The 23,165-nt window shown below is 39.9% G+C and overlaps 1 protein-coding gene across 1 annotated transcript in view; it reads left to right on the top strand.

Moving 5' to 3' along the window:
• Positions 1-419: 419 nt before the first annotated feature.
• LOC122801074 (dual specificity phosphatase 28-like) overlaps positions 420-23,165 on the top strand; it is a 106,324-nt gene continuing 83,578 nt past the window's right edge. Inside the window, exon 1 of the mRNA XM_044070578.1 lies at positions 420-956. Within this exon, the coding sequence (XP_043926513.1) occupies positions 612-956 (345 nt within the window). The 5' untranslated portion in view covers positions 420-611. The remainder of the gene's footprint in view (positions 957-23,165) is intronic.

Here is a 23,165-nt window from a genome sequence, read left to right as displayed (position 1 = left end):
CCTTTTTTATGACTTGGTAGGTTGGGTGACTATAAGGTTAAGGAATAGATCAATTCTCAGTAATTGAATGCTGACTTATAAACTATAACTTTGAAAAGTGGATGGAAAAAGGCCTCTCTTTACATATCATTTTTGTTTTATTTATCTGCATGCCACATACAAACACTTTGTTATACAAGTAAAAGCACATCTGAAAATACATTGCAGTGTGCTTTTCTACAAAGGAGAGCAAAGTGCATTAATTATCTGAAAATGTTCCTCTACTTGGCTACATTTCATGTATACAAACATCCATTAAAATGCATTCTAAGGTCTTGTTGCATTTGGTCTTTATAATTGCTTGCCAGAGTTGTGGAAGGTGTTAGGACCCTACTGAATCATTTCTGTCTCCCTAGCTGTGGTTAAATATAGCACAGCAGGACAGGCAGCTGTTACTAAAATGAGTTGTCTTTCCAACAAGTGTAAAGCACAGGGTAGCTTTGTTCATAATCCCTCATTTTTCAGAACCTGTGCTTAGGAACATTAACGGACCTAGTCAATTTAATTTCAGGAGGTGTATGGCATAATTTAAATCTGGAAACTAGACGGGGTATTTGTACTGTGTTCTAGAAATGCAGCAGATTTCAAAGATCACAGACTCACTGCTGATCAGCAATTCCAGGTCTGCCTGTAATGACGAACTCTTGCATCATGAGGGCATCACTCATTGCATCAATGTGTCCCGACAACAGCCATTCCCTAGTCTGAAGATCAGCACACTCAGGATTGCAGTGTTCGATGACCCACAGGAGAATCTGTATGACTATTTTGACCTCTGTGCTGATGCTATCCAGGATACAGCACAGGGGGGCGGGCGTAGCTTGGTTTACTGCAAGAATGGACGCAGCCGATCAGCCACCATCTGCATCGCTTACTTAATGAAACATCAACAGCTGCCTCTAGAAAAAGCCTTTCAGGTGTGTGCATGTTTCAGTATCATTTACTCAGTAACTTTCAAAGTGTCTGAACACTGATAAAATACATACTAATCTGTTTTTCTTTCTGGGATAAGTTTGTATAAGTGAAGTAGCAAAGCAAACAACATGCTATCTTCAGAAAGACAAATTTAGGCAATTGAAGAATATGATACTATGGGTAACTTAGCTTATAAACACAAAAAAATGTATCATGATACTTGTTGAATCACGAAAATTATTTAGTTGTGTGGAACTTGAAAAGTAAGTTTGCCATCACTTTTGTGTAATTAATGAAAGTTAACAGTTTGATTTAACAGTACATTGTACACAGACATAGAAAAATATACCATGATATGATCAGTTTTAATAATTGGCTTAATTTCTGGTGTCATTCTAAGGTGATCCAATGTCTGTCTGCCTGGAATGACATGCTTGACAAGCCACGCTGCTTTGCAAGGGACGGCTTGCACCTGTCACCCCTGGGTTTCCGGATATTGGCAAAGGCTCTTGCCACCCCCATAGTGCCTTTTTTACACAAGGCTCAAATTCTAAACCCACCGCCCTAGAAAACAATAATGGAAAAATCTAAGGGTAATGCTGCTCAATACCAGAAGTCTAAATCTCAAGATGCACGCCCTCGAAGCCCTCCTCAGTATGGAGAACATCGATGCCTGTGCTGTGACTGAAACCTGGTTCAAGGCTCCTGAGAGCACCCCAGCACTATCAGGTTTGACCTCATATCATGCGTTCCTGCCCCAAAACCCGGACCGTACCACAAATGGAGGGGGTGTATCCATATTCATCAAGGATACCCACACCTCCAGGCTGGTGGCAACTCATGAAGCATCAGAGACCATTCAGGTGCAATTAACCATAGGCAAAACCGCTCTACAGTTTGTAGCATGTTACAGGCCACCCTCTCAAACTCAGGAACCCCACACAGCCTTCCTGAAGACACTGGAGAGTATAAATGTCTCTCCAAACACCATCATATTGGGTGACTTCAACTACCCAAACATAGACTGGGAACATTACTCAAGCCCCAATACCCTAGCCCAAAGGTTCCTGGAGTTCATAAACTCAAATGCTATGGAACAACTTGTCACCATTCCCACAAGAGGTGAAAATATGCTAGACCTGATCATCACAAACATGGGGACAAAATGCTCCACACCGGAAGTATATCCCTCATTGGTGAGATCAGACCATAAACTAATCTCACTGGAGATCCACATCCCACCCCACCCACAACAATAAAGACCACAGTGAAGAACTTCTCAAAAGCCAACTTCACACTTCTTAAGACTGGTGTGGTATCCTTCAAGGCCCCTGAGCCACTGGAAACCACAACCCACACTGCTGAATCCCTTACAAATGCTTTCTACGAGCACCTCCAGGATTGCATGGATCAAGCAATCCCAAATAAAATCAAGACCCTTTCCACCAAAGGCAAGCACCCGATCTGGTGGACCCCAGCCATAAACAAACTTTACAACAAGAGGAGAAAGCTACTACAAGATAGAGCAAAATCCCTAAAAGGGAAGACATCTCTGATCAATACTAGTAAAAAAACTACGATCACTCATAAAATCATCCAAGGCCAACTTTGAGAGAAAAATCACCAAGGACTCAAAAGACAATCATAAGGCCTTCTTTAGCTATGTTAGAAATCTGGGTGGAAACTCCCAGATATGCTCAGAATTAGTCCAAAATGAAAAAATCACTGAACCCACAGACATTGCAAACATACTGGCAGACAGGTTCAGTGAAAATTACTCCCATCCCTCCCCCCCAAAAGGAGAAATATCTATCCCAGCAGAGTGTAGCCTCCCAATCATCTCAAATGCCCAGGTGAGAGCTGCTCTCTCTAAAGCTAAAAACACAGCATCAATGGGACTGGATGGTGTCCCCGGCTGTGTGCTACACGAACTCAATGAGGAACTAAACCCACACATAAGGCTGCTGTTTAATCTTAGCCTTACCACAGGATACGTACCCAAAGAGTGGTGTACGGCAACTGTGGTCCCACTCCACAAAGGTGGTGCTTCTACGGACCCTGGTAATTACCGCCCCATATGCTTAACAAGCCTGGTCTGCAAAGCTATGGAGAGGATCATAATGGAACTCATAAATAAAGACATGGGGGACCTACAGACATTGGATCCTACCCAATTCGGCTTTGTCAAGGGCAGATCATGCCTCTTGAACTTGGTCGACTTTTTTGAAACAGTCACCAAGGCCATTGATGAGGGTAAGGCAGTTCACACAGCCTACCTTGACCTTGCAAAAGCTTTCAACACAATACCCCACTCGGGTATCATAGAAAAGCTCACCAGCTTAAATGTAAACCCATATGTCACAAGATGGGTTGCAAACTGGCTCAAGGACGGAACCCACAAGGTTAGAGTTGCTGGTGCCATGTCAAACTCCAAGCCGGTCACAAGCGGTGTCCCACAGGGCTCAGTCCTGGGCCCCCTCTTGTTCGGCATCTACTTTTCAGAAGTGCAGGCAAACATAGGAGGATTGTGACTGACAAAGTTTGCAGATGACTGCAAACTGGGCGCCATAGTTGAAAATCCATCAGACACAGATATCCTTCAGAGAGGTCTCATAGAAATGGATAACTGGTGCCAGAGCCATGGCCTTAAGCTAAACGCCAAAAAATGTATAGTCATACCCTTTGGTAAAAACAAGGTAACCCCAAGTTACCACATAGGTGGCAATCCATTAAGCACAGAAGAGGTTATCAGGGACCTGGGAACCCAAGTTGACAGTAACCTTTCTTTTGACACTCACATTGCCAAAGTGGTTAGGAGGACCTTCTACATTGCCCACCTGATTATGAAGGGATTCACATCCAGATCAAGGGAGGTCATTGTTCCCTGTACTCTTCACTTATCAGACCAATGATTGAGTACAATGCCCCATTCGGAATGTATCTTACCCGACACCTGCAGCAATTGGAAAGACCCCAAAAGTTCCTCACCAAAAGGATAAAGGGGATCAAAAATATGCCATATGCTGCCCGACTGAAGAAACTCCAGCTCTATTCAGTCGCATACCGTCTGCTCAGAGGTGACCTGTGCCTGACATACAAGGCCATGTCCAACACGGAATTAATGGACATGCCCCACCTCAAAAAATCCAAATCCACCAGACCCACAAGAGCAAGAGACTTAAACCTCAACACGGATATAAATAGGACGTGCTGGAGGGACAGATTCATCACCCAGAGACTCCCTATGCTGTGGAACAGAATCCCGGTCCATGTGAGACAGAGCACCTCGCTGGCTCTGTTCAAGAGGAATCTTGACCAGTGGATGGGAGATCGTAGGTTTACCCCGGGATTATCTTTGTATCACTGCTGGACAGAGTCACGGCAAACTAATGGGTATAGTATTCTTCAACCTAAGGGGTGGTGAAAGCCACACAACTCTGGCTAGGCTTATAAATGCTCTAGGGCAGATAGCCTAGTATGAACCTATGAACCTATACATGCTTCAAATGTTGAAAGGAAGCTATTAATCTCTGAGAACCATATGACTTAAAATGTTCTCAAATTGTATTACTAACTTGGGTATGACAGGTGATAATGAATTATTCTTTGAATGACAAATTGAGAAATTATGAAAAAGTGCTTCCAGAACTATAACCTCTGTTGTTAAATTTATCATTTCACATGAACCATATGTTTTAATGAGCATGTTGAACGATTTGGTTAGATCTAAGTTGGAGTATAGCTTGTCCTTGTCTGTATAAGAAAATATATAAACAGAGAGGAGCAATAATCAAGGAGCAACACAAAAAAAATAAAGACACTTGCATTTTATGCAGACGGCACCTATTTAAAAGCCTAGATGTTTAAAAAGATATGGGGAAAAATAAACTCATATAATAACATTAAGAGGGAAAAGAAAGACGTACCTAAAACTGAGATGTGAAACAAAAAGCAGATCCCAGAAGCAGGCTCTTAGAAGAAGTTAAAACTGTTAAGGTCCTATATTAGCTAAAAAATTGAGTAATCACATTGGGGTATGAAAGTTCAGAACTGTATGGGAGAAAGGCAAGTAGGATCATGGGTACATGGGTACTTACTAAGCTGTTGATCTATGAGGATTTTAAGGAGTCGAGCCTTACATTCCCATGGTAGCTTTTTCTTCCTTTTGTTTGGTGCATGAATAATCCATACCTTGGCAGAACGAGGTGTGATGCCTCACCACTGGACCAGTAATCTAGGAGCCTGAATCTTCACCACTGTCAACAGTGGGGGATGTACACTGGGAGGATAGCAGGTACACACACAGTATTTCCAAATGCAGCTCTCTGCATCAAGTGCAGTTTCCCTTAAGAGCACACAGAGACCACAGTCAGTCTGGGTCTGGTTTCTCCCTCTTTCTCCAGATCCCCAGAAAGACTCCCCACTGGCACAGCTATAGAGTTGAAATCTCAGCTGAGTGGCCAAGCCAAGACCTACACTACCCTGTCTGTCCAACCAGTGCTTCATGTCCCTGCCCAAGTAGCTGACAAACACACTCTTTGAGGTTTGATTTACACACACATACACACACACACACACACACACACACACACACACACACACACACACACACACACACCTGGGAAAGGCTGGCACAGGTTTACTAGCTATGCCCCCTTTTTCCCAGACTATAACGTAGTTATCATTGCCACCAGCCAACTCCTTATCAGCTACTTTAAGGTCCTTAGCAAAGGGTGTCCAATCTTAATATGTAATACTAATATTAATACAAATGGTAGTTTAACCAAGAGCAAGGTTATTAGGAGTAGCCCACACGGTGTCACCAAATAAATATGCAAGTACTCTCAAAACTTAAATATCTCTAGACAGATCAGCCACAATGAAAGGTTTAAATATATTTAATAGAAAATAATAAAAGAACAAGAAAATACTCAGTATATATTCACAGTGACATCAGAGTTCAAAATCACAGGAAATATTTAAAACAACATTGCAGGACAGTCTCAAAATAAATAAAGAAAAATATCTAAACTAAGCTTTACTCTATTCCTGACTTTATCTAAAAGAGTTACTATACCCTAGAAACTTACTTACAGAGCAAGGCAGATGTTGTGGTAAATTGTTCTTGTCAGGTCCAAGACATAATGCAGAATGCACTGTCTCTCTAAGAGACCTCTCATATTAATATCTCAGATATTGCTGCTGAGATAGCTTGCAGAATGAGATAATTTCTTGCCCTCTGACTCTATCCCAGGTGAAACCCCCAGCTAGCAGTATTTAGCATCTACCTGTGAAAATACGTAGACCTAAGATCTTTGGCAGATGCTGGAAGTCATAAAACAATTGCATTTCTTCATGTTTTCAGATGTAGTAATTAATTCACTCTGAAGACAATACAGAAAGCTTCTCAGCACAGACTGTATGTCTCTGGCTACATTGAAAACTGAAACATACCGTCTTTTATTGCATAGCCATAAAGTAATTTAATTTCAGTTATTTTTTTGAAGTTATCCTGCTGTACTCCAGTTTCCACTGTTAAAATATATAAATATATAAAATATATAAATTTAAACAGTTACAATAGTGAATGTACATTTCTGTTCTATTCTAGTAGGGCACATTGTGGTTATAGTTCAAACAGCACTTTGCAAAAACCTTTTCAACACACAATTCTGTACCAGCAGTTTGATATACACATAGCATACAGTTCTAAACATTTGTAAAACAAGCATCTTATATAAATCATGTTGATATTCGCAAATGATGTATAATTATTTACAAAATTCAAGATAGCTGTGCTGGCATTATCTCCTTTTGTGACACAAGGATATGAGGGACATAGGTGCTAAACCGGGGGTGAATTTGCGGCTTCCCATCCATTGTTTAAATTACATTTGAATAGAGTAGGAGAAGTACTTTGTTTTATGTGGAATGAAAGTTGGTTCCATAAAAGTGTTATTGTCTGCGATATACTGTCTTGCCAATATGTCCTATTTATGTTGTAAAAGAGATTGAGATCTCTTCATAGGTTCATAGGTACTTACTAGGCTACTGCTCCATTAGAAGCCTAGCCCTGCATTTTGTGAAATATTTAGCCTTTTTAATTTAAATGTAAGTAATCCAAAGCCGGGCAGAACATTTACATGTTAGCCCTATCTATAAGGGACAAGGGTGCTATACCAGGGTGAATTTACAGTTTCCCGTCCATTTGTTCAGATTATGTTTGAATAGATTAAGAGAAGTGGAAAGGAAGATGATTCCAAAGAAGTGGTATTCTCTGGGACACATACCTAGCCCTCCAAAGTGTTCTGTTTATGTTGTAGAAGTGTTTAAGATCCCTTGAGCATGTGTTTATGCCACCATTGGACTTGCTAATGTGCAGTAAATTTGAGAGTTTAGGGACTAAGGCTGTGCAAGTGAGGTACAAGTTACCCCTAAGTAGCCTGTATGATACCAAGAAGAGAGAAAAGACTTTGAGATGGTCATTGTAGTTTTTATGATTTAGTCCCTTGATTTTCTTGATGAGATGGTATTGTCGTCATTCAAGGTGTGTGAAGTGTTTCGACAGGTTCATGCCAAAGTGACTTTGAGATGGTGTTTACAGTACCACTGGACTTGCAAATGTGTATAGGTCAGAAAGGATTTGGTTAGTCAAGGCTAAATACGAAAGGCAGACATCACCTCTTAGCAGCCTGCATGATACTGATAAGACAGACAAGTCTTTAAGATAGTCTGCTTAGTTTTTATGATTTAGGCCCTGGATTTTTTAAGAGAGAAAGCATTATGTCTTTACAGCTGTGACAAGTGTTTGGACAGGTAGAGACAACACAGATATTGCTGTTAGGCTTTCAGTTCCTAAAACCAGTACCTTTTCACTAGGCTTTCATAATCTCCACATCACCTGCAATCTCTGCCTGTCACCAAAAGTGTTCTGGCTGTAGGTTCATAAGTTCATAGGTTCATAGGTAGGTACTAGGCTATTGGCCCTAGGGCCTATATAAGCCTAGCCAAAAGGTACCCTGGCTTTCGCCACCAAAGAAAATTATTTTCCTGTGCCACTGTCGAGCAGAGCCACAGAAGTGATCCCTGGGGTGAATTTCCTATCTCCCATCCAATTATCAAGATTTTTCTTGAAGAGTGCTAATGAGGAGCTTTGTTTGATATAGATAGGTACTTTGTTCCAGAGTATGGGAAGTCTCTGGGATAGGAATCTATCCCTCCAGCATGTTCTGTTTATCCAAGCCTTGATTCCAGGCCTCTGATATAGGCATTTCAGTAATTACTCCCCAAAACAGACCCAAATGGGCTGACATACTTCACACCTCAAATATTTTCCTTCTAGGTGATCCTTTAGTTGAGAAACTAACTTCCTGATATTAGCCCTGCAGGCTATTTCCTTTTATATTTAAGTCATTGGTAATTAATACCTCATTACTAGCTAATACAGAGTGTTGCCTACCTACCTGTTTGTAAAAATGCTACCAGACTCCATAATGCAACACACATTTGAAAGTACATTATCTTCTTTTACATCCAACATGTTGCACCTACCCCTCAGAGTGCAACAATGGGTTGTAGGCTCTTGACAAATCATAAGCATATCTGTTAGCTAGGTTGGGCCAGTGGGTCACCATATATTGAAAGGGCTGGAAGTATAGTTTCCTTCAGCACAACTTTGAATTGCTATCTGTGTGTCTACTCAGCCATTGTAATGTGGCATGAGCAGTTATTAAACTGAAGTGCCTAACTAACAAATAAGTACTTCAGGGCACAGAAATATCATTTTGCAGCTAGAAGCTCTCTTTCATTGGTTGAGTATTTCCTTCAAGCACTGCTCAACTTTTGCTGATATAGCACTAGCATGGTGCTACTTACTGTGAATGTCTTGACATGGCACTTCCCCCAAACCTACGTCTGTTGTGTCAAAATGTAAGATAAATTCTTTAATAAAATCAAGATGCAGTAATTTAGGTTCAGAACACAGGATGCCTTTTAGTTTATTAAATGTTGTTTCTGCCTCAAGAGACCATTATAACCTGATAAGAGATTTTACTTGTCTGAGATATCACAAAAGACATGGAATAGTTTAGAAATTATGCATTTTTTTCTATAATACCCAATTAACATAAGAAAATGCTTTACCTATCTTTCAGTGGAGGATATAGATCAGTTTTTATGGCCTCAGTTTTTTTGTTTTATTTCCATATTTATTTATGTATGTATGTATTTATTTATTTGCTTGTGATCTTTCCATCTCACATTGTATAAGCTATCTCAGCTATATGGTTGGTTTCCATCATGCTCAGTTATTTTTCTTAATATTTATAGTAAAGCCTGCCTACTTTATGGATCTGACAGAACCTACACTTTGATAAATGAAATTCCCAGTCTTCAGAATGAATGACCACACCATCCAGGTATGTACAGCATAGTGACAGTGAGCCCTCAGTATTTTGCCTCTAAAAGGTATCTGGAGTTCCATGTAGGCCAAATGTTAGCACTCTCTATAGCAATAGACCATCAGGGGTTACAAAGGCTGTTTTTTTATGACATGGGGGTTAGTTATATCTGCCAATATTCCTTCATCAAGTCCAGAGTTCTCAGATATCTGGCCTTTCCCAGCTTCTGTATCAACTCATCAGTTCTTGGCAAGGGATAGGTATCAAACTTTAAATGTTATTCAATTTCCTAACGTCATATAGAATCTGACACTTCCATCAGGTTTGGGAGCTAGCACTGTCCGGCCCTTCGATTAATCTGTGGCTCTTCTATTCCACCTAGTTTGTTTTTTAAAACTTCACTTACTAAATGTTTCTCTGACAATTTAGCTGTCCCAGGCTAAATAAACAATAAACACTTTATGTTTAATAAAAAAATCTTTCACATTATCTAACTGCACTACAAGGATTCTCTGGTCTAACCTTAGCTTACAGACTTACTGCAGGATTTTCATTGCATTAATATAATAGTTTTGCTTTATTTTCCTTTATTCTGGTCATCAACATTATACTTCACTGCATTTATTCTTTCAGTCACTTCAAATGACCCCTGCCTTTTGCCAGAAAGTAGTTTTCCATAGGGAACCAAAACTAATACCTGATCTCATGTGTTAAATTCTATAAAGTGAGCATTATTTTTATAAATACATTGTTGCATTTGTTGGTATTTCTGCATGTGGCCCTGTACTATGGGCCTCACAAGCACATCTGCTGGGCTTCCTGCATATGCAGTCTGAGCTTTAACGTATCCTCCAAACTAATGTGATATACTATCTAGCAATGTCATGTAGTCCACTGGGATGCCTTCCTAACAAAAGTTCAAATAGGGTAAACCTATCCTGCAGCTTGAGGCACCTCTCTGTTAGCAAGCAGTAAGTAGGCTAATAAATGGTTCCAGTTTTTACCATCTGTGTCAATAATTCCTTTTAGCATAGACTTCAATGATTTATTGAACCATTCCAATAATCCATCAGTCTTTGGATGGTAGAGTGATGTCTTCAATTGTCTGACTTTAAAGCACTGACATAACTGATGCAATGCCTTGACATAAATGAGTTGCATTGGTTAGTAATTATCTGCCCACTCTGGAGAGTAACAGTAGCAGTTCTCTGGCGACAGGCTTGATATTAGCTTTACATAATCGAACTGCTTATAGAAACTTTATAGCACAGTCTAATATTACTAACATGCACTGACTCTCATTACTTGATTTTACTATTATCCCCACAACATCCATGGCAGTATTCTCAAAATACACCTCTCTGATAGACTTTGAGTTCAGTATACTCATGTATCCGCAGTGGGCCCAGTTCTGTGATTTTCTGGACAAGGCACACAGAATGTTTTGCTTCATTCATTATATATGGCTTGTAAAATTTGGCAGGTAGTCTTGTCTTGGTTTTATTCATCCCTGTGTGACCTCCTAATGCAAAACTATTGGCTAGGTTCATTATAGTGTCCTATAGAATTTTGGAACTAGCAACTGATGTAAAATGTCCTCCTTATCCTACCATACTCTATATAAGAGGCATTACCTTTCAGCTCAAATTAGAAGAAGTAATGGAGACAGCCAGCTCACAAATTTGGTTGTATTTTCTGAAGTCCAGCTTAAAGTATTGTCTTTCCAGTGTGTTATTTTAAAATGTTAGTGAGCTGTATAGCTCTACTAACTCAAGGTTACTTCTTTCATAACTTGTTTTAAGGTGGAAAATGTAGTCCACCCTACCAAAAACACTGGCATTACAGCTTCTATGCCTTCCTCTGCTAAGGGTAGTTCTAGAAAAAAAATCATGTTCTGCTTTATTGTTTCTGCTATCAGTAGAAACCTTCTGACTGCTCTCCTTTTGATCAGGGGCACTGACTTATGGTTCTTAAAATTATAAAATTCTGCTTTCATGAGAATTGTAACAATAATTTCTAAGTGTAATGTCCGGTATTTACTGTGATTTCATTATAGCAGTGCATCTGTATTTTTATATATATATATATATATATATATATATATATATATATATATATATATATATGTTTGTGTTTGTGTGTGTGTGTGTGTGTGTGTGTGTGTGTGTGTGCAAAATTAAAAATAGATTTTATGTACAGACCATGCAATAAGGTAAGCTGACCATATTATAAGCAGCAAACATGAAAAGAAGTACAGGTTGTGGTTATTGAGTGCTGTGGCCTAAGATGTCAAATTCTATGAAAATTTCATATTTTTCCAGTACTCAAACAAACTACATTTGAAATGTATCAGTATTTTTCACAGAAAAATGGAAATCAGGGTTGCTGCCTCTGACTTAATGAGAATGGATACCACACTCTCAGGTTCTTGTTCTTCTCTGTGTTGCCCTCTCTCTGCAAATTGTCCCAGGGAGTCAGCATAAGTCCTAGCATGATCTGTATGGCTCATGCTCAGTGTGCCCATTTCCGATTCAGAGACATGTTAAACACAACAAAGTAAAACCTCATCACTAGTATCTCTGAATCGTATTTAAAACCATGATGTGCAGATCATAGCTCCACATTGCAGTGGTAACATGCTGCTCATGTAGGAAATGGAAGTTCTCCCTCATTCACACTCCTACACACACAAGTATACACAGCATGAACACACACACACACACACACACACACACACACACACACACACACACACACACACACACACACACACACACACACACACATACCCCCTGATTCCCGTAACAACATTGTTGTCAATACAGTGCTTTAATCTCTGGTGTCTAGTGTTTCTCCCCACCCCTGATTCTCCATAGTGCTGTTGGTGCATTGGTGGTGCATTGATGGCACTTAGGTTAGGGTAAGCCCTGGTATCTAGTGTATCCTCCCAATCCCTGTAACAATGTGTGCATGCCCTAGTGGCTAGTAGTTCCTTTACCCCCCAATTCCAATAGTAATGTTGGTGCTGCTACAGCACTTTAAATAGTATCCTTGCTTCCCATTGGTTTCTCCCACCCTCTGATCCCTGTAATAGCATTGGTGATGGTATGGAACTTTAAATGGTATCCTTGGTGTCTGTTGGTTCATCCTCATACCCTAATTCCCATTCAGCTGATGTTGCCATTATGGCACTTACAAAGTAGTTTCTTGAGGCTAGTGGTACCCCACACCATGATCATGTCCAGTGGTTAGACACAACATTTTGGCCATGTTCAGTACCGTGTGGTGGGGACAGCCATTCTGATTTATGCAGCCTAGTAATTTCTTGAATTGCCTGGCCATGTAGATGCCTTCCTAGATGTGGTTCTGGGAAGAGGGCACACAGCTCATTAGCATATGTCTCTCCCCTCAGAATGCCTCGATAGCATCCAGCATGGACATAGCAACAGCCTTTCATGGTGTTGCATGTCTTTATAAAGGAGGACCATGATACACCATGTAAGGGCTGTTCTTCAGTCATAAAAAGATACCACGATGTATACATAGAGATGTGCACTTCATGGTACCTTTATGAACCCCTCCATCAGAAGAAACAACTTCAGTTTTCTTCTTTCCCTACTTGCAGGTACCTCTTTCTCAGACTATGCCTTTATTTGAATTTTCTGCTTTACACTAAGAGAAATGAGCTCAGAACTTTTCCTACCTACCTCATAATATTTACCTTGTTTTGAAGATTCTCAGCTAAGTGTCCTTCGTCTTTTATTTTTATCATCTCTGCCTCTGCAGCAACAATTTGTGTATATCTCTATGTAAACTTCTACTTTTAACTGGTTTTAGTTTCAGATCTTGCCATCACATCACTTTCAGTTCTTATATTGACATCTCTTATAGTTTTATATTTCTGTTGTTCTGAGATTTGGGCATGCTTCTGATAACAGATAGGATTCTTTACTGTCTGGACACAAATAAATCCCAGCCCTTTTGTAGCTTCTGTATCACTTCTGTTCTTATCATTTGGGCATACATCTGATAACAGAAAAAACTTTTTTACTATCCAACCATAACCAAATCCCTGCCCCTTTTGTAGTTTGTATATTGACGCCTTTCTCGTGGTTGTGATTTTGGATCTTTGCGTGAGAATCCTTGACTTGCTCTCTCTCCCAGCCTTGTAGTGAATAGGTACATGAAGCTGCTGCTCTGTCTCTTTCTTGTTGCAAGTATCAGCCTGCTACTCTCAGTCTATGGATCCTTCCACCTACCATGTTTTCCATCGTATTTTAAATTAGGAAAAAATCGTTTAGTGATACTACATCATGAGTCAAATCAGAATTACAGCCACAGGATTTTCTGTACAAGTTTGAATTTCCATATGGATACTATTTTCTATTGGCATGAATGATTAAAACCTATATGTTTGTTGTTATTAATCCTTTTTTTCTCTTTGCTTTCACTATCTTTCAGTGATTAGTCCCCCTTTGTCCAATTGACCAGTTTGTTTCTCATTACCAGAACAACAGTTAACCAGGAGGGGTCATCACTGAGACAATCATCAGGAGAATTTCAAGGTTTTTTTTTTCTTTTTTGCAGCCTTAGCTCCCTGTTGACCCTCAGCTAAGGAGTGGAAGGAAGACATACAATGGGCTGACTGCACTGGTCATCACTGGTCATCATTCACTTCAGTGAGAGGCATTCCCAACAGGCAACTCCATTTCCTTGTCTGAAGCATGGTAACTATTTTGCCTGGTCTCCATTGGATAAATCACATTTCTCTGTATGCTGCCTAAGTGCCTACCCCCCTCCACCCAGGAGAGGTGAGCATGCTGCACCCCTTCACTCATAACCTTTCCTGTCTGATTCCTGCAGTGTTGGAGACACTATTCAATCCCCAGTGGCCTGAGTCACAGTTAGGGATCCAGCCTTTTGTGCCGCAGAGCCAGGAGAAGGTATTAGTATTCCTATGTATAGACTCTAGGAAATGTTTGACAATGATAATCATACAGAATCTAGCAGGGCATCACCTTGTCTTCCTTCTGCAAGTAAAATACATTCCACTAGCTTGTGACATAGCAGTGGTGTAAATATGTAGTGTTATGTTTCACAGATACAGCTTCAGTTAAAACATGCATTTCAGCTATCACATTTCCAACAGTATCATTCTCTTCAATATTAATAACACAGAACTTTGCAATGCGATCCCTCCCCATATATTTAAAACAAATTAATACATTACATGCTGCTTTTTTTAAAACAGAAGGTGGCACATTCCTTACTGTAGCTTTAGACTTTGAAGCAGGCAATTCAGTTTTATAGATTGTGTTATTATCTAAGCATTCTGCTAAAGTTACCAGTTTATTAGAATTCCTAGTATTATTCTGCAGTACCAATTTTCATATATTACGAGGCAAACGTCTTTAAAATCTATGTACTGCTAAAACATGTAACATTTTCACTTTACTGTTCCTACTGGGTTCAAGTCAAAGCTTTATCAAAGTTATAAATCATACAGTTTTGCTCTTACAAGTTTGTCAACATTAAAAGTGTAGTTATAACATTGTATAGGCTCATAGGTGCATAGGTTCATAGGTGTTTACTAGGCTAACAACTACAAGGACCTTTTTAAGCCAAGCCATGCATCCCAAATCTCTGAGAAGTTCTGATACCTTTGATAAGTGTAAGCAGGGGCTTGGGAGATGAAACATTTACAGACTAGGGGCTGGGAGATGAACCATTTACAGGACGCCTATGTCCATTAGAGACATAGGTGCCAAACCAGGGATGAATGTCCTATTCCCCATCTAATTGTCCAGGTTGCATTTGAATTGGATTAGGGAGGAACTCTACTTTACATGGATGGGGAGCCTGTTCCAGAGATGGGGTAATCTCTGGGATACATACCTGTCTCTTCAGCAAGTCCTATTTATATCACAGGCAAGGTTTAAGTCTTTAGAACTGATAATTCTGGTGCTGTTTGTTTTGTGGATATGCAGGAAGTCCATCCGAGTGGGGTCTGACAATGCACTGTATGTCAGGCATAGAGCTACCCTCAAAAGCCTGTAGGAGACAGAATATAGGGAAAGAGCCTTGAGGCGGTCTGCATAGGACATTTTACTTAAGCCCTGTATTCTTTTAGTGAGGGACCTCCATGGACATTCCAATTGTTGGATGTGCCTGTTTAGGTACATACCAGAGGGGGCATTGTACACAGTGTTAGGTGTGATGAATGTAAAAATGCAGTGGAACAATGACTTCTTTGGACTTAGATGCCATACCTTTGTATATAAGTCGAGCAACATAGAATAATTTCAGCACTACTGTAGACACGTGATGGTCAAAGGCTAGATTACTATCTATGTGTGTCCCTAAGTCTCTGACTACTGGGTCAGCTCTAAGGGGTGTGTTGTCAGTATAGTTACTAGGGGTGGATGACTTCCCGAAGAATATTATCATGCATTTCTTGGCATTTAGTTTTAGTCCATGGCTCTGACACCAGCTGTTTGTTTGCATCAGCCCTCCTGGAGAACCAGACCTCCCAACCGTCCCGAATTACATGGATTTTACCGAGTTTTGGGGTCTAAATGAAGGGGTGCCACGATTCCCGAGTGACACCCCTTCATTTCCGATTTCTTTGCTTTTGTTTTTTTATTTTTTAAATTTTTGTGCTGTCGGACCTGACGTCATCACATGCGTGATGACGTCAGCTCCGTCAGCACTACCAGCCAGTCGGAACTGAGCTCAAGGAGCTCATGTCATCATTTCTGGCTGGCTGCGAGCAGTAGCTGCTGAAAGAAGCAGGCGGGGAAGTGTTTTAACTAACTGTTGCTGTCGCCAAGCCAAAAGAAGCAGGCGGGAAGTGTTTTGAATTTGAACTAACTGTTGCTGCCAAGCCAAGAGAAGAATTGCTGGCTTTGCTTTAGCCTAGCCAAAATGACTTTGGTGCTGCTGCCGAGCGGAGAGAAGGGCTTTGCTTTGACGCTGCTGCCATAGCGACTTAATGGCTCTTCTGCTGTATGGTAAATCTGCTGCTGTTTTGGAAATAACTTTGGATTAAGTAAGGAACAAAGGGTGGGTGTTTGTGCGTGCACATAGGAGATGTCCTTCACAATACAACCATTAATGCATATTTTATGACTTTGCTAAATTGTAATGATGGCCTATGCATTATCAGCACTTAAAGCAGATATTTTCTAAAACACAATTTGGAAGTAGCAAATTTACAATATGAAACAGCAGCAAGTCCTTGCTTTTATAGCATTAAAACTGCCAAACAAGTCTTTCTTATATGTTCAGAGAACCTATTGCTTAATGGAGTGGAAAAAAGCATAAAATTATCATTTATTATGTTATCAGCCAAAACTGGATTACATATTTTACTCTCTTAATCTTTAATGGATTTTGGTAACTGATATTTCACACTCCTTAGAGTTTTAACATATCATGTGAGACTGCATAAAATTGAGGTTTATATTATATTTGACTGTAGTAAGCATTTCAGTTACCAAGGCAGAACATTTTCTTATACTAACATGCAGGTTGGTCTATATGCATAGGGAGCAGTCTAAGAGATCTACCACCATTTTTTAGTGGTTGTTGGCCATATTAAGAATGCATTCATAGTGATACTAATCTTATCTCTCTAGCAGTTTGATACAAGTCCAGCAAATATGATAGGCCATGCCATGGTTAATTACTTGTACATGCTTAAATTCTAGAGTTAAATGGTTGTACATTACATGATGGTTAAGGGTAGCAAATAATATTGATGTTAGAACAAACTGAATGTATTGACTGGTGCAGTGATCTTTATAGATGGATAACCTCAAATGCTGATAACATTGTTTAGTTTATAGCTAGCTTCACTTAACACAAACATATATAGGAGAATTAACTGTAATCTTTGATAGAATGTCAGTGAAGCAGCCACACCCTTGGCACAGAAGGATAAAGTACTGCCTGCAGCCCAGCTGGAGGGTTAACCAGCTGCTAACATAACACTCTTATTGCATGTCATGTGCACGCCATTGTAAATTTCTGAAAACAGGCATAGATAGAGCAGCAAAACCAGCAGGAGGTTCTGAATAGCACTGATTTTTTGTATAGATCTATAGTATCAGTGACTAACAAGAGAATACCCACTGCTTCTTCCTATTTCTTTTTTTTCAATCTGTTGAGGATCAGGAAGTGGACTAAGGCTAACAATATATCTGTTTGTAAAACTGCAGTGCTATGCTGTTAATTCCTTAGTGCCTGCTTCAAATGACTGGTACTACAAAGTCAATAATGTAAAACTGCAAGTCGCATACAATGTGTGTGTGTGTGTGTGTGTGTGTGTGTGTGTGTGTGTGTGTGTGTGTGTGTGTGTGTGTGTGTGTGTGTATGTGTGTGTGTGTGTGTTTGTGAAAATGCCCCCAATTATGTAATAGATCTGGTGACTACAGGTATTTAAGCTCAAACCCTGTACCTTTGGTACAGGGTAAAAAGAGACTAAAGTCCCTAGCCACCACCATTTCTCAGATTTGCTCCAATTTTTTTTTTGTGCTAAGAGTTAAGAGCTATGGTGACAACAGAATTTGTATTCCTGCACTATTGGCTTTGTTGTTTGTCCAGGTTTTTTATGCCAAGAGTTTGAGAGCTATGGTGACAACAGAATTTTTATTCCCCCATTATTGGCTTTGTTGTTTGTCCAGGTTTTTTGTGCTAAGATGTTGAGAGCTATGGTGAGAAGTGAGAACTGAATTCACTAAATGATAGCTATTAAGTTACAGTCTTCCTATTGTTTAAACTGCTGATTTAGCATGGTGGTATGTTGCACTGACTGTATGGATTCAAGACTTGCCAGTAACATGTATGGTGGTAACACAGCATTTTATTCTAGCAACTTTCCAAAATTATATAAGCAATTTTTAAAATGTGTCCCTGGTTTTTGACCTTTTGCCCCCCCCCCCCCCAAAAAAAATCCTGAAATTGAAAATAAGTGCAAGAAGCTGTGCAAGATGCCTATGGCTTACACTACTATCATTCTGTTTATAGTTTGGGTGTGGAAGTAGACGTATGATGGAAATGTTCTGAATTGGGCAGTTTTGTCATTATTGGTTCATGCATTTTGTTTCATTGTCTTCTGTACAGCCTACTGGAAAAATGTTCAAGCAATAAATTTAAAATGCGCTCTAACAAGTGTGTTTTATTATACAAGGAATATAACTTAAAGTCAGGAAGGTGTATCAAAGAAAAGAAGACATAAATGTTTATTGTTTTGTGTGCAAGTGGCCAATGATTTGAAAACAGCCCAAAGGTAATCTTTATTCACCACTGGCCAGATACATTTTCTTTGGATGTGGTGTGGGTTTCAATGATATTTCAAAGAATGTGTTTCAAGAGCAGAGGAGTTTTAATGACAAGTCTATTTTCATTGAGACAGTATTGCTTTGTTTAGCAGATGTAAAAATAAAATCCCAAATAATCACTGTAGAAGTAAAGCAGTATGCACACATTAGTGTTTATGGTAAATAGGGTGAAATCACCAGGTAATGGGACATTGGAATGGCTGCAGGTCTGTTCTTCAGTTTGTGTTTGAAAGTTGATATCCCGCAATTCCATTGCAGTGGGTGGGGTTATGTAATTATGTATGCAAATTAGATGTTAATCAGCGTACAGATTTGTACCTATTTTTCATGGGCCTTGTCCAGATTTTTGATGTTTCCAGGTTGGGAGGTATGTGGAGAGCATTTGGGTCAATGTGGGATTCAATGACAGCTCCTAATTTGCAATCATCTGCAAATTTAGTCAGCCAGAGGCAACTGATATTGGCCTTGACTTCAGAGAAGTAAATGCTAAAAAGGAGCTGTTCAAAGACTGATCCCTGAGGGACTCCACTTGTGACTGGCCTCTTTGTAGAGGTGGACTCCCCATTTCTAACTTCCTGGGTCATATCTGTCAGCCAGTTGGCTATCCACTGGGTGTCATATGAGTTTGCACCAAACCTCTTGAGTTTGTCAATACTGATGGAGTGAGGTATTGTGTCAAATGCCTTGGCCAGGTCAAGGTAGGCAGTGTGAACCATTTTGTCCTCATTCATTACTTTAGTGACCTTCTCAAAGAAGTCCACCAGGTTGAGTAGGCATGATCTGCCCTTGATGAAACCAAACTGGGTTGGGTCCAGTGTCTGGATGTTTCCTATATCATTATAGATAATTTCCATGATAATTTTTTCCATGGCTTTACATATAAGACTAGTGAGACTTATGGGTCTTTAGTTTACAGGGTCTGTAGATGGCCAACCTTTTTGTAGACAGTTGATTGTTGCTGTTTTCCATTTATGAGGCATGAAGCCTGTTTGGAGGTTATAGTTAAATAGGGTCTATATTGAATCCGCGAATGCCGTCAATGTCGAATCTGACATTGTCAACACGTAAACAGTGAAACCACAGAACATCAAAGAGGTAAACGGAAATCTCCATAAGGGGAGATTTCTGTTTACTTCAATGTAGTGCAGTCTCGGAGTTGGTATATTTAAGTAGTGGGGGGGTGTGGGGGGTGCAGGGGTGCTTGCCCCCCTGCTTACAGCAAGTGATTTTGTTTCCTAACTTTTTGCTTTTCTTATTAGGTATTCGATGTTACTGAACTTCGATGATATGGTGTTGACCATATCATATTCAAAGTTCAGTAACTTCAAGTATCTAATATAGAGCCAGTTAAATAGCAATTCCAGAGACCCTGATAAGTCAAGTTTCATGCTATTTAGAAGGCATCCTGGGATATTGTCTGGGCCAATTGATGCAGTGTTCTTGGCCTTAGAGAGAGAATTAAGGACCTGTTCCCTAATGATAGCAAGGGGAGTTATATTTGATGGTATTTTCTGAGGGAAGGTTGAGGGAGAGAGAGGGGTAAAGTTGGAGCTGAATTTATTGACCAGTAGGTTTGCTATATCTTCTGGCTCAGTTTATGTGACTCCATTTACAATGAGCTCTGCACACAATTATATATTGCCTTTGAGGTTGGGGACATAGCTAAAGAATGCCTTGTGGTTGTCCTTGGCCTGGGAGGCCAAATTCACCTCAAATTTGGCTTTGGTAGACTTTATTTGACCACCTCTGATATGTTTGTTTAGTTTGACAAGAGTGCTTTTATCCTGCTGGGTGTTGCACCTCCTAATTTTTGCCATGATTTTCTTCTGTTATACAACCTATTGATTTTGTGATTCCACCAGGGTGGCCTGTTTTTTGAGTTAGTTCTGTACTTCTTCCTGGTGGGTATAGCTGCCCCTCTACAGCTATTAACATGCTTGTACAGGGTTTCTGTGAACAGGTCTGCATAGATAGCAGTGTTCTCAGGGTTTATGGAGCTTGAAATTTGCCAGGTTATCCCTTAATAGCAGGACGTTAGCCTTAGTGAAGTTCCTGAATATTCCAGGCTTAGCTATCCAGGTTTTGTTTTTACTTCAAAGAAGACCATTTTGTGGTCTGACCTTTACCAGGGAAGACATTACAGTAGGGGGTGTTCAGCACTCTCCCATATTAGTGAGGACAAGATCCAGTATGTCTGCATCCCTGGTTGGTGTATTGACTATCTGGTTTAGGGAGTTTGTGTTTACAAAACCCAGGAATGTCTGTGCCTGTACATTTGGTGTCATATAGGATTTCTAGTTTATAGTGGAGTAATTACAGTCACCCATGAATATGATATTGGGTTGTTGGATGGTTAGTGTTTCTAATAAGTTTAAATACATGGTATGGGTTTCCTGGATCATAGAGGGTGACCTGTAGCTGGCAAAGAAGTGATACTGGACTTTGCCTATGGTAACATGAACGTGGAGCAGCTCAAGTGCATTGTCCTGTTTGACCAGCCTTGAGGTATATATATATATATTGATGTAAATAGAGACACCTCAATCTTTAGTCCCTGTCTGTGTGGTAGCTGGTCTAAATGTGTGGAAGGCATTATAATCGTGCACTATTGGTGTGCTGTCTGTGGCTTTAAACCATGTCTCAGTGACCCGCACAGACATCAGCATTCTCTAGGGTGAAGAGTGCTTCTAGGGAATGGAGTTTTTTGTTTAGATTCCTAGCATTGAGCAGTAATACCTTTAGATTTTCTTGATTTTTATTTGCTATGTCGGACGTACATTCAGTTTGGCATTGCCTAAAAAAGTCACTGTGGGGGAACACAATGTTTTAGCTAATATTTGAAAGCCTAGAGGAGAGAGGTGCAGGCCGTCCCTGGCAAAGCAGAGTGGTCTGTTGATCATCTCCTTCCAAGCTGGCAAATATTGCACCCCCTTAGAATGACACCAGAAACTAAGCCAGTTATTAAAGTCAATTATATTTTGTTCACATTGTGGCATCATCCTTGGAGAAAATAAAATGCTGCTCAGAGCTATTCCTTGTACTTGGCTATCCCATCCATACTCAAAACTTATTTCTTTCTTTAATTTATTGTATTTCATGTAATCAGTTCCTTCCATGTCCACATACATTTTCAGTGTCTTTCCTGTCAGCTGGAATGATAGAATTTTTGCCCAGTCTGCTTGAGTCTAGTTTTCAAGATGGTGTAATGCTCAACAGTGATCAGGTAAGATTACAGGTCATCCTCCTTAATACTTTCTTAGGAGCAGGCATAGTCTTGGGGTTGGCAGCTAGATTAGCCAGCATAACTAACTGTTGCTATAGTTGCACTAGGGTGTGGACAGGCCATAACTGTGACTTCCAAAGTCCTATTAGAAAGTCCCTCGTGGTTGGGGGTCACAAAGAAAACACTCCAGTAACAGTATTAGAAATGTTTCAGGGAGGCATCAATAACAGCACTGTATGGAACTGGTAGTCCAAATATTGTTTGCACTTGGCAGCACAGGTGCTGCAATGATTAGTAAATGGCAAGTCTCTGACCGACTGTCCACATTCTATACTGGTATAATGGAACAGAAAGGAATATAAAGAAAATTATAAAGAAAATGTTTATTATATGTCTCCACTGAATATACAATATCATTTTGGCTTCTGCATTTCCAAGCAAATGCTGCTTTTAGGTTCATAGTTATAAAAAAGTGCCTTGTTGGTTAGATTTTCATAGTCCACACAGGCCACAAAATTATTGGACTGTCTTCAAACTGTTTTGGCTGTAGGCCTAAACCAGACCGTAGTTCCAACTCTTTGTTAAACCACTTCAGTATGTGTGCACTACAAAAATACCCTGACTGAGCAGACATACAGAATGCCTACAGGGTCTTCCTTTCAGGTGAGCATCCAGTTGAGGAACTTAGTTCATGACTTTTGGTTCTCTGAGCACCTTCATTTTGTATTACAGTAACTGACAATTAGTACCCACATTACTACCTAATACAGAGTGTGTCTTAGGTACTGGTTTGTGAAAATGTCCCCACATTCCATACCAGTGCACACATTTAAAGCCACATTATCCACTTTTACATCCAACATGTTACACTATGCACATATGCATGTGTATGTGTAAACGCAACCCGTCATTCTGTGAAGAAACAATCTAGTAAAGGAAATTAGTATTTTGACAGGTTCTCTGTTCATCAGTACTAACAGTGAATTCATTGGCTTTCCTTTAGCATGCACACATATACAAACAGAACAGGTTTCACTTGTTTTAGAGCAGACAACACAAAACTATCCTATTCTGACTTCTGTATGCTTCTGGCATAAGAACATACAAAAAGGATGACAGAAAATAATATCTCTTTCACATCCATCCCAATATTTTAGTAACTTCTGACATTTGCCCTATTGCTAACTTTCCACAGCCCATCTTCCATTTGTCACAAGCAGCCTTGACCCCATATATTGGTCTGCATGA

The sequence above is a fragment of the Protopterus annectens genome, chromosome 4.part1 (genome assembly GCF_019279795.1).
Source record: "Protopterus annectens isolate FY-2018-M chromosome 4.part1, PAN1.0, whole genome shotgun sequence".
Classification (NCBI taxonomy): domain Eukaryota; kingdom Metazoa; phylum Chordata; order Ceratodontiformes; family Protopteridae; genus Protopterus; species Protopterus annectens.
This window is presented reverse-complemented; position numbering and strand designations above follow the sequence as displayed.